At 35.5% G+C, this 13,399-nt stretch overlaps 1 protein-coding gene across 8 annotated transcripts in view; it reads right to left on the reverse strand.

Annotated features, from left to right (window-relative positions):
* LOC138707807 (spindle assembly abnormal protein 6 homolog) overlaps positions 1–13,399 on the reverse strand; it is a 104,202-nt gene that overhangs the window by 65,149 nt on the left and 25,654 nt on the right. For all 8 annotated transcript variants that reach the window (XR_011334380.1, XM_069837744.1, XM_069837741.1 and 5 more), the window contains exon 7: positions 6,656–6,815. Coding sequence is in view for 7 of the 8 variants with exons in the window: in XM_069837744.1 (XP_069693845.1) it covers positions 6,656–6,815 (160 nt within the window). In the remaining variant the exon portion in view is untranslated. The remainder of the gene's footprint in view (positions 1–6,655; positions 6,816–13,399) is intronic.

Genomic DNA, 13,399 nt, shown 5'->3' on the forward strand with positions numbered 1-13,399 from the left:
TACTTGCCGCATTTCTGGCTTAACCTTGTTTATGTCTATGGTCAAAGGATTCGCAAAAAGTAAGAAATCATTTGTAATACTTTTAAAATCACCGAATCTCCGTTGTTGAAATTCTGTTTTTAGGTTTAGATGAGCATAATTATTTAAATTTGATTCAGAAATATCAAAAAGAGATTGTAAGCATGGAAAATGATGGAACTGTTTTTTCCTCATATTTGATTTCCAGATATCTATCATTGTAATGAATGATCGCACCATATTGTACATATCTACTACGTTTCGCTATCGCCCTTCGTACTGCAATTTGGATTTAAAATGTTCATAAATACCTGTGATCTTCTGATACTCTTTATGACACAGGCTACATTATAATGACGTTTAATATTGTGTTGATATATGTCCTTAAAACTTTCGAGCACAATAAACATATACTATTGTTTCCATAAGCACAAAAAAAAAATACGTCTCCTCCCACTCTTCTTTACATACACGTTTCCTACCTTTGGACAGAGACATGCTTAACTAGCTATATGTTACGCCACTGGTAGCTGCTTGTATAATGTACAGTACCTGCAAAGGGTTAGTTGGGAGGGGGAATGTGTATTTCTTGCCTGCCCCTGCGACGTCACTTAGTAACAGGCATCACATTGACATTTCTGCTGACGGTTGCTCTACAGTGTGGGACACAGTTCAGCAATACATCAGGAAATAAATTAAGTAATCAGTCCAAGAGGGAATACAACCCACACCCAAGCAAAGTTCAAATTACACACTTTACAGGAGAGGGAAAGACGAATGTTTCCATTGAATACTGTACATAATGATAGCACCAAATTTTCTGACTCCATTTCGTAATGAAACACCAAGTCTAATATCTGACTACAATTATTTTAAGCAGAAAGCAAACACCCAGTGTTTAACAACTTGCAGCATCCCCTGAAAACACACCTGGTATTCCATCTCCTAAATGACGCTTTGCACTTTACTGAACCGAATGTTCATTGAACCTACAACTGAAGCTAGAGTTTTCTCATACTAGATTAGTGATCTTTGTAATGTTTCATTAGTTTCTGTGTGATTTGTTTGGTCAGGATGTGAAAAATTGGTCCTTGTTGAGCTTTTCAGCACCAATCCTTAACGGTTGTTTCCAAAACACAGCTATTAACATACACCACTGTCATATGACAGTGAATTTCTGCAGGTCTGCACCCTTCTACCTGCAAAATCTGAACCACAGCACGATGATCTGTTATGGATAGAAATGGTACCTGGTATGCTACACTAAATTATCACCTTACAACAGAGCCCTGCACAACGGCCCAGCCCATGGGCTGCTTCCACAATGCACAGCACTGGGCTCCGCAGTGTCGCACGGAACTAGCTCGTGACGTCACTCAGCATCACCGCACGAATCAGAGCGAACTGCTTGCGCAACAGTTTTGCGCAGTGGGCTTGTATTAAGGCATGGGCCAAAGTTTCAGCTTCCATCAGTTACTTATGAATTTATTTTGTGCGGGCTTGTGCTTGTGTGTGCTGTTCGATCAATGATCAGCTACTGTTTCAAATGTTTTCGTTTTAGTTTTTGATTTCGGTTTTTCAAGATAAGCCCAAATAATCACAAAGAAAATACAGTCACTGTGAGGCTACTATTAAACTATCAAAGTTCTTTGACAAAGAATATGATAAATATTTTATCAAAGATCTTTGATAAAGGATAGGATTTGGGGTATATTACACTACATAATATCTTTAAATCAAACATAACCTAAAATTAGGAACAAAAGCCCTCTGAAAACAATTATTGTTCCACATGAGTGAACACGTGTTACGAGGATTTGTTGATACTAATATTTATGCGTTAAGTTTACGATTTGTTTATACTAATATTTATGCGTTATGTTTATAACACCATGAATGAAGAACAGTCACAATTAGTTCAATTACAGTACTACAATATGCATGTTACTGAAAAAGAAACAACTGTGGGTAAAACCCCTGATCACAATACAAATATGTGATCAGGGTCAAACCATGGATGGCAAGACGTGATAAGAGAGGTAGGCTCTACATCAGAACTTTTCGACAGAGCTGCAATGCGAGAACTTGAAAAGTTATACAAATTATTATAAAATATTATTATTATTATTATTATTATTACTATTATTATTATATAATATTAATATTATACTACAAAAATTATTTATTTACATCATTTCATTTCCTTCATACTTCGATATCAGAATTTTTGTGGTAGCAATAGTCCAGTTATATTTGCATTCTACCATATTTGTTTCAAGGTATAGAAATCTTTTATCAAAGACAACAAGCTGAACTTTCATTTTATAAAAGATCTTTTATGAAAGAAACGTTTATAAAAGAAAACCCATTACACTGTCATATATTTCATAATATATATTTTATAAAACATCTTTGTCAAAGAACTTTGATAGTGTAATAGCAGCCCGGAAAACCTTCATCACAGACACTGGCCTTGAAAGCATACATGCTAAAATACAGTCTCTCTAGAGAAAAAGTAGTAAAGGAGAAAATCGATGCTAGAGAGTTTAAAACAACAGTGTCGGATGGAAATTAAAGAAGTACCATAGGGACAGTTTTTAAATCTGTGTTCAACAGCAGTGGAAAATAATTTAATTTTGTAATGCGTCCGGTATGCAAGTAACTGTATGCTCATGCCACATGCCAAGCAAAAGCACAACCAATGCGTGCAAGCAGGAAAGCAGTAGAATGCAATCAACTGGTGCAGTGCTGAGCAGTGCTGTGGGTTTGGGCTTGGAAGCCAGTGCAATGGGCTAGGAAGCGGCTGCGTAAGCAGTGTTGGTCTTGGGTGGGCTGGCCTGCTGATGCATTAGGACTAGCAGTGCTGAGCTGTGGGCCGGCCTGCACAACTCTGCCTCACAAAAACACAGCTACTGATGCTATAACACTGAAATCTAACATAACTTATCGAGTTCAATAGAACCTATTAACAGATACACAGCATTACAGCATTAGTACTGCATTATTGCAATGTCCTCTCATGCAATAACAGTGTATTGAGTGGAATGCAATTGAATCCCCATCATATGAAACATGAGTAAAAAAAAAAGTGACGAAAACAAAGATAACACCACTGTAAGATCTATTTGCTTCTTAACTCTAGACAAATAATCTGAATTTTTTTTTTCCAATTATCATTCATTACAATAAGAAATTCGCTATATACATAAATTTGCACGACATTAATTTGCAATTTGATTGAACAATATATCATAAAATAATTATTTTCAAATTGTTTACTAATCACTGGCAGGATTACTTTGAAACATCGGAATTTCTCAAAACTTTTGAAACATCAGAATTTCTCAAAACTTTTGAAACATCAGAATTTCTCAAAACTATCAATTTATGCCTTAAGCACTTATGGAACTAGACCCTTCACATACCGGTATGTAAGACTATTTAGACAGGATCATAAGAAGGAATTTGAAAATAGGAATCCGTACCCAGAAATATACTGGTTGCATGTTATAACCCGAAACATCAGAACGAAAGACAAACCCTTTCACATGCATGCCTGTTACTAACTTTATCACTAGTGGAGGGGGCAATAAGACGCAAGTTGATAACAGGAATCCATGCCCAGTTACGTTTCTGTAGTGACTTACCAAAATACTAGACACTAAACATAAGACGCAAGGAGAACCCTTTAGCATGCAAATTGGGATGCTTAGCAACACAGGAAATTTTTAATACTATAATTATTACAAAATATGCAAGACTACTGGTGATATTCCAGCGATAGACTTCACTAACATCATTCAGCATTCGCCAACAGTATATATCATCATCCTAAATTTCCAAGAGGTAGAAAGATAGAAAGATGGTTCCATAAGCTGTGACCCAAAATTGTATTCTTGGAAACACATTCCATTTTGATATGGTATAATTTGTGCTGGTCCTGCGCAGTGACATCTTGGTCTTAGGCATCCTGCCTAGGACTCGCATTACAGAATGCATGCTGGTTCAAGTCCTCATGGGGGGAAGACATTTTCTCATGAAATTTCAGCCAGTGTATGGGACTGGTGCCCACCCAGCATCGTGATGCACTTGGGGAGCTACGATAGGTAGCGAAATCCAGTTGTGAATGCCAGCTGTAACAGCTGGGGGGGATCATCGTGCTAACCACATGATACCTCCATTCTGGTTGGATGATCGTCCATCTCTGCTTCGGCATGTGGGCGTGAGACCAGCAGCCGGCTAGTCAGTCTAGGCCCTTCACAGGCTGTAGCGCCACGGATTATTATACTTTGTGCTGGTGCTTCAGGACATTTTAAATTAAATATTGGATCTGAAAGAATTTAAAATGACGAGGATTCTTCAGTCCTCAGAATTCCTTTCTCCCTCCTTATTGCTCTGGCTTAAAAAAGGATCTGAAGATCTATCTGTCTTTCAAGAATATAGTGGTTGAGAGGAGACATGGACATATCAAGGAAATTTTCCATACCATTTTCTCTCAGTAAACAAAATGTCCAAGAGTATTTGGACTGTTAAATAATAAAGGAATATGGAAAATAAGAACAAATAAAGAAATATTTTATCTTTATAAGGAAACCGATCCCGTTACTATTATAAAAATTTGATGGCTGAAATGCACAATGCCGGGTACAAGCATGCCAAAAAAAAAGGCATTAGAAGGAAAATCAGGAGGAAGAGAGGAAGAAGATGCAGAGGAAGACTATGTGCAAGATGGATGGATGGGGTTGAGTGTGAGTTGAGAAAGTTCACAGTTATACAATGGTGAATACAAGAGCAAGATAGCTGACTTGAAATGATTTATGTAAGGAGGCCAATTTTCTACAAGAACTGTAGCACCACGGAGTAAGTAAGTAAGTAAGTGAACTTTCTTTGAACTCAATGTCTTCTGCCAGTTATGGTCAGAGAACAGACGTTGCAAGTGAACATGTTATGCCATTCCATGCCTCACAACTGGCTGGTTGGGAATGTTCAGCTACTTCTGAGTTTTTTCTTTCTCCATCTTGCATCCCAATAATCATCAATTAGATCATTGCTCTTTAAGGTATTACAGCAGAGCACATGACGTTTGTAGAATGAGTTTCCTTGCACAATATAAATTTTGTAGATGGATACATCTGAAGGGAGAGATGAGAAAGGAAGCAATTAAGATCTCCTTGCAGGCAAGGAAGAAAATAGGAGATATCTCTCAATGAGTTTTCTGGAATGAATGTCTTGTTATTGATGATTGCACCTAAACTTTTGATGTAACTGTTGTTTATATCATGTTCCTGCGATTGTTTCAGCTGTTATTGCCTGGTTTGGCTGATTCTGAGTCAATGAATATCAATGCGCTCCGAAATGATGTTATGCGATAGAAAAGCTGCATTAAAGCACATTTTACAGTCGTCAACTCTTCAAAAAAAAGTTTGGTTCATGAAAAGGATAAAAAGAAAACAATGTGCTTGAAACTCCTGCTCCTATAGAAATAGGAACTGTAGAAAACTGTGCAACCACTGAAGTGTATAGTTATACACATGTGCATACAGTTTCAAGAATTTGCAAGGAAATCAAGGACTCGTTGCAAAACAAAAATGTGTCGTTATTCAGGTCTCCAGAAAAATGTCATAATGAACTGGAAAGTGTTGCAATGTTGAACGACTCTCTGAAAGAAGTTTTGCATTTCACTACACATACATACGAGTATTTATAGTTTCTATGAAATGCTAGAAATGAACAATTAACATTGACAGCAACAGAACAGTGATATTGATGACAGTTTCCAAAGAATACAGTCGCGATAATGTAGCTCTTCATATGTGTATCTAATTCAATTTGATAGAGTCTCTGTAAAGTGAAACAGCAACATTATTAAAGAAAGAATAAAATAAAACTTTACATATTTACATTAATTCTTATAGTTCTATTTTGGATATTCATGCTAATGTATAGAACTCACCACCCATCATCTTACACAAACATATGTGAAGCATCACAACAGCAACCTCAGTCTCTCTTGGTTAAAGCCTTATGTCAGTGGTCGGCATTTTATACCTTCAGTCATTCTAGTGATCGCGGCAAACCTACCTAGCTCATTCACCTTCTATGCTAAACCTCCCGGTGCAGGTGAACTAGAGGGTGGCGGTTGAGAAGTCGCATTAGACTTGTACTAAATGTACTACAGTTGCTGACCGCTGCCATATGCCATCAAATAATTTGCCTGGTATAATTTCAAATATGATCTAACTTCCTTTGCATTGTGTTATGATTATTATTAAGATTCGTGTTTTGGATATTCTGCTTCTTTACAAGTTTATAATTTAAATAACATGAAAGGACATTAACAAAGTTCACCAAATCCTAATTCTATTCTCCAAAACAGATCCTTGATAGTTTCATCATATAAGGTAATGATATTTTCACAAACCAATGTAAAAATAGGAGATGTAGGAAGCTGACACAAATTATAATATTAATAGACGAAAGAACAAACAAATGAAGAAATGAGTCGATCAATCAATGTGAGAAATAATGAAAGAAATGAAAACAAAAACTAAAAGACCTAAAATCAAATATTAGCAAAACATAAAGCACAAAATGAAAGAGCAATTAATACCAAAACAGAATACTAAAAATATCTTACTTTTTCAAGCATTGCATAGTTTTTCATCATCAAGTTCAAGTTTTTCTCCTTCTCATGATAATCAACATCGAGTTTCGAATTCTGACTGCGCAACATAGTTACTTCTTGTTGCAAGGAACAATTTTCTTTGTACAAGGAATCAATCTTATTTTCCAAGTCCCTGTGTTAAAAAAAAAAAATATATATATGTCCATTAGAAAGAAGTTCATTGATAATTCAATAGATTAAATTTTTAAGCATTCATAAAGGGTCTCCCAATCATTAAAACAAAATGGCGGTAGCTTTAATATAAACCTGCTCTATAAAAAAAAGGCACACAAATATTAAACTGTCAATGTCTACATCAGTATTAGAACAATGAGTGTTACATCAAGGTGTAAATACAGTGGCAAGATTTTAAAATTTCATGATAAAGGTAGCTTATGAAATGCTTGGAAAATAGGCATTAAAGGAGTAAGAAAATTCAATGAAAATCTGGAATGAATATAATGCCACTTTGATGGATAAGAAAAAGACGTAGCTATACTAGTTAATTTCAAAATCAAATTCAATTACTGCCACAATTACACAAGATACTAGAAAACAAAAGAGATATTTGAGACATGTATAGATAATTGAGGACATGGTATACATTGGGAGTCCACAGATTTGCTAACGAAGCATTGAAATGTCTAAATAAAATACATTTGGTAATAAAAAAAAATCCTGGCATGAAAATCGAAACAAAGAATTATTTAAAAATATGCACTGAACTTTTTTAAGCTAAGAATTATAGAGATTACGAATAAGTGCTGGTGAACATGACATAGCAGAAGAACAGAAAAAAAAGCCATTATTCCAGTCTTTTAAAAAAATCGGTGAAATAACAACTACAGTGGTATCAGTCTTTTAAATAGTGCTAATACAATGTATGCAGAAAATTATTACTCGGCATCTGACTCAATTTGGAGAGAGACTATTAAAAAAACAAAATGGACTTAGGAAAAGAAAATCATGCTCTTATAATACTGTATCACAAATAACAATAATAAAAAAGGGAACTTAAGTTAGGGACTCATGTTTTATTTATCAACTATGTAACAGCAATCGAAATAAAATAAAAAGGAAATGCTCAGAACATATACTTCAAATCAAAAAACAATATATGAAAGAAGTGTCCTCAGAAATGATGCACAAATAGAAAGCCCTCTAATTGAATTTATTAATTAAGGAGTGAGGCAGAGATGTCCTCTATCATCTACATTTTTAATGTGAATCTTAACACAGCTGTTCAAGAATGGAAAGCACAGCTAGGAATACATATTAAATATAAGATTTGCATTTTAATACAATAGTATTTGCTGATGACTGGGTAGTTGTGGCACAATAAAAATGATTGAAATAAATATTTGTAAATAAAATTAAAAAGTTATTATTATGAAACTTCAACAGATAAAACAGAAGTATAACTCTTCGCAGTAATCATCACATGTGACTGAAGACTGTCATAAACAACAAAATTATTGAACAGAAATAGAGATTGGAATATTTAGGATGTGGCATGTCATTAAATATGTATGATATAGATTTAATCCAAAAGTTTCACAAACTTCAAAGCATTTGTGTTATCTTTATGTCTAAAGAACTAGATCATGAAAGATACAATGCTTAAATTTTATGCAACGGCAGTTCCTGTCATAATTTACGCATATGAGAACAGCACAATTAATAGAACGGATAGTATAATGGTGGAAACTAGTATCATGTATTGCAGGCGCTATATTCGGTTCAAGTTTGCAGGGTATGGCAAAGTTCGATATTCACTGATGATCACTCTGCAGAAGACAGCATGTCATGTTTGTTCGACTTTGTTATGAAAGTATTCGCTGTCCTCCATTCCCACCCCTTCACCTTTTAACCACTTAAGGATTTCAGCATACATCTTGCAGTTAGTTTTTCATATGGGATAAGACGAATTTTGTAATATCTTGGTTTCTTAGTTGCCTTTCTCATGTTCCAACAATGCAGGACACTAGTGAAATTTCTAAGATATGTTTCTGGGTGCACTCTCAAAGTTCAAGTTACATATAGTCATAAACAAGATTTTAAAATATTCAAAAGTTCAGAACTAAAATATACAGAGTGAATCAAAAGTCAGGAACCATATAAATATCTTCCATATGCTTGATTTTCGATTACTATAGGTGTTACCAGTATTTGTAAGACCAAATGCTCTACCAGTGACACATTCGATTCTAGTCCACAGCTATCTCAAAAACCGCCATTTTGGATGCAACTTTGAAATTTTAAGTGGAAAGGGGGGTCTTGTGGGTACTCAAAATCATGTGAAATTTTCTGAAAAAAAAAAAAAAAAAAACAATGGTGCAATCTGTTTTGAGATATCTCTAATCTTCGTTCAAGTTATTTAAAGATAAGTGTCATAATGACACAAACATTACTTACTGCAACTACAGATATTTTGTAACATGGTACAGTACTAAGGAGACTTTGGAAAAGGTAATTTTATGCAATTCTGGTAATTAACTTTTCCTACTTTACTGTTTGGTTAACCTGCGACAGTTTCAATGCATTGTTGTGGTTATTTGAAGCTTTCCTGTAACAGATTTCTTGATTTTCGTGATGGCATTATCGAAAGAGGAAAGAATTGATATCATTCTTCATTCTAGTGGGTTAAGCCACAGAAATGTTGCAGCAGATTGGACGAACAGTTCCCTGGACAATGAATTGGACGGCATGGACCAGTAGTATGGCCGGCCAGGTCTCCAGCTTTAACACCCCTTGATTTTTTCTTTTGGGATTACATAAAGAGCTTGGTATATGAAGAGAAAATTGAGAATGTGGAACATTTAAAGAAATATATCATTGAAGTCTGTGCTAAAGTCACCCTGGAAATGCTACAAAATGTTCTCTCCACATTCCCTTGAAATTATTCAAGTCTGTTTCACAGAGAGCTTTACCTGAAAAACTAGACTTGCATAATATGTATGTTACTGTAGGTACGTTAACAGAAAACCACATTTCCAAGGCACACATAGTTTATGTGCACTCGATGTGGGTCTCTAGCATCTTGTCAGCCCACTCGAGTTGTGTGGATATAAGGGAAAAAATTGAGATGGTGTCAGGTGGAGTTCCTGGGTAGCTCAGTTGGTAAAGTGCTGGTACATTCAACCAGAGGTCCCAGGATCGATACCCGGCCACGGAACAATTTTGCCTTTGAAATTATTCGAGTCTATCTTTGTTCCACATACAAAAATCATATGTGGCACAAAGTTAGCCTTTTTAGGGGTAACTTTAGGCCACCCACTAATGACTATATACTATATGTACATCTATTTTCAGGCAGTACATCTCACTTCTCGATATGTGCCAGAGAAAAAACAATTGTTTGTATGTATCTGAAGTCTGATTAGTGTAATATGTAGCTAACTGGCGATGTATGCAATGGAGAGGGAAAGGAACTGGCCACTCTACCCCATTATCTCCTGGCATAGTTGCCTCATAAGTGGTGTCATGTTGGTATCAATTTTGAGGTTCAGACAGTTGACTAAACAACAAAAACAATTATTACATTACACGACATGCAATTCAGCCTGAAGATCTTAAACTAGAAGGTTCAAGATAAATGCTGATGGACAAGTTTTGTCATTAACCATAATTATTAGTTGTATGGCAGCAAGGTAAAGTTAGAAAAGCTCATAAAGTGGCACAAAGTATCCCCTATGATGGTACATTCAAAAGGTTTTATGAGTGCATTAAATGTTCATTTTAAAGATGAAACAAGATACATAAGCACATAATAATAGCTTAATAAAATTAAAATAAATCAGCATTAATTTAGTGATTTTCTCTCTTTATTCTACAAACACTTCTATAAATTCAAAATAATGACCAACTATTCAACAAAAATCCTTTTATTAATTACTCTAAAAATAGTTATGTTAATTTCAGAAATGGTGATCTCTGTGTAATTATATATTGAAGAAAACATATTCTTACTTTTTTCAGATTCTCACCCACCGCTTCAATTGCAGGTTCTTTCAAAATGTTCATAATCTTACCCAATGGAATATAAAAAACATCTCATTCATCAACTTTGAAAAACTTTACCCTTTTTACCATCACACGTTTTCAAACCAATCACTTTCACTTCACCAATGTCATCTGCTGCACTCTAGCACAGTGGTGGCCAATTGGCAGCCCGCAGGCCAAACTCGGCCCATCAAGCCATTTTGAATGGCTCCCGTAGTATTCCCAGTTTTTTATATTTAATAAATAATAATTAGGCTATATTGTCACTTTTTCTTTTTCTTTTCTTCAAATGGTCCACCCAATACCATTGCTTCTAATCTATGCTAACAGCTAACATATCGTAATAGTTGTACGTTCTACCACTAGGTAGTAACACGCATAGGGTATCCTCATAGTTGCACATTCTTCCGCTAGGTAGCAACATCTGCTGGCTGGGAAGCAAAGAAATTTTAGTTTGGCAGGTCATTCTCTGATTTTTAAGTCTGAATAAGTAGCCCTACAGTGTTAAACAATTCAAAATGTTTTCAAAACATAGGAAAGTGGACAGTGAAAACCATATGTTCAATCCAGAATGGGAGTTGGATTATCTCTTTATACTTTCAAAAGACAACAAACCCCAATGTTTTGTTTGCTTACGAGTGATAGCAGTGTTGAAAGAATATAACCTCAAAAGACACTATATGACAAATCACCGACACAAATATGAAAAACACTTCTATGAATCTCGTAAAATAGTGGTTGAGCAGCTGAAAAAGGAACTTATACAACAAAAAAAGGTGTTTAGTGATGTAACAAAACTACAGGAATCGGCTGTTTTGGCTTCCTACATGGTCAGTTATGAGCTCGCTAAGGCTAAGAAGCCATTCACGGATGATGAGATCATAAAACAATGTTCTCTAAGAATGGCGAGGTCTTCAACAAAGATAAGGTGGTAAGGAAATTCCAGTCTGTACCTCTTTCGAAACAAACTGTGACAAGAAGAATAGAAGACATCAGTACCGGTACTCATTTATCTACTAACTTGAAAGCAGTGATGAAGGACTGTCTGTATTTTTCACTAGCTTTAGATGAGAATGGTGACATAACAGACAAAGTCAGCTGCTGGTTTTTATAAAATTGATTCAAGACGATATTACCATCATAGAAGAATTGCTAAAAGTGTGTTCTATGCATGGGACAAGTAAAGGACAGGACATATTTTCTGCAGTTCAGACGGAAGAGTATGGTGGATTTGATAAGTTGACTGCTGTACTTACGCATGGTGCTAAGACAATGGTTGGATCGTGTACTTGGTTTCATTGGTCTTTTAAAACGAAAACAAGGCAATGTGCCAGCTTTCCATTGCATTGTTCATCAAGAGGCACTGTGTGCAAAATCTACTAAATTATGTGACACTATGACTACAGTAACAAAAATCACAAATATAATAAGAGCAGGAAACAAGGCTTTAACTCATAGGAAATTCATTTCTTTCTTAGAAGAACTTGACACTGCTTATGGGGGACTTTCCGCATCATACCACAATAAGGTGGCTTAGTTGGGGAAAATGTTTAATACGGTTTTATGAACTCAGACATGAAATACTTGCCTTCCTACGAGAGCATGTTCCTAGCTCAGTTGATCTCCAATATAAGCTCAGAGATATTGAGGACTTAACATTCCTAACAGACGTTACCCAACATTTGAACGTTTTGAATTTGCAGCTTCAAGGGAAAAAAACAGACAATTTTTCAAATGATGGGATTTGTTGATGGCTTTAAGAGAAAATTACGTCTCTTTAAATATGCATTAACTAAGAATGAACTGATCCATTTTCCAAGTTGTGAAAAACTATCCAGAGAAGAGGAAGATATGTTTGATAAGTACATTGAACATACTGAGCTGTTGATATCTGACTTTGACTGACGATTTCAAAATTTTGAGAAGCTACGACCAGAAATGGAACTCTTCAATAATCCTATGAAGTGTATAGTGGAATCTCAACCTGTACAGCTGCACTTAGAGTTGTGTGAACTACAGTTTGACCCATCTCTCAACAACACAGAAGCAACTGGGGTTGAGTTCTGGAGATTGCTGTCTCAAGAACATTACCCACTCTTAAGAATCTAGGCCCTGAAACTGTGTTCAATTTTTGGGAGTACATACATATGTGAGGTGATATTTTCTGCTATGAAACTTATTAAGTCCAAGACGAGAAACCATATGACTGATTCTGTATTGTTGCATGCACTAAGAGTTGCAACATCAGAGATGGCAGTAGACTTCAAATCCATATTACACTATTTTGAAAAACCACAATGTTCACATTAAAAGAAAGTGATTGTCTTGGGTCTTTATACAATTTACCTGTAAGTTTTCAACATACCTGGCTACATAAATCTTGTATATTACTACTTGAAAAACTATTATGTCCGATTAAGGATAAAATGGGAGTTCTGGCCTGCCGACATATTTCTTCAATTAATATGGCCCTCAATTCATATGAAGTCGGTGACCACTGTTCCGTTCTAGCACATACAATCATAGTTGTATTTTTTTCTTCTTTACTGACTCAAATTGGGCTTAAATATAGCTCCCAATATGAACATCTGTGCCCGTGTGCACCATTCTCAATTAAAATTTGAACATGGTTAAGTCGGCACTTGACCATCTTCAACGCCAATTTGCAGAGTATCAATCTCGATCAAAGTTAAACAAGCGAGTTGATGATGATCA

Source organism: Periplaneta americana, chromosome 10 (genome assembly GCF_040183065.1).
Source record: "Periplaneta americana isolate PAMFEO1 chromosome 10, P.americana_PAMFEO1_priV1, whole genome shotgun sequence".
Classification (NCBI taxonomy): Eukaryota; Metazoa; Arthropoda; class Insecta; order Blattodea; family Blattidae; genus Periplaneta; species Periplaneta americana.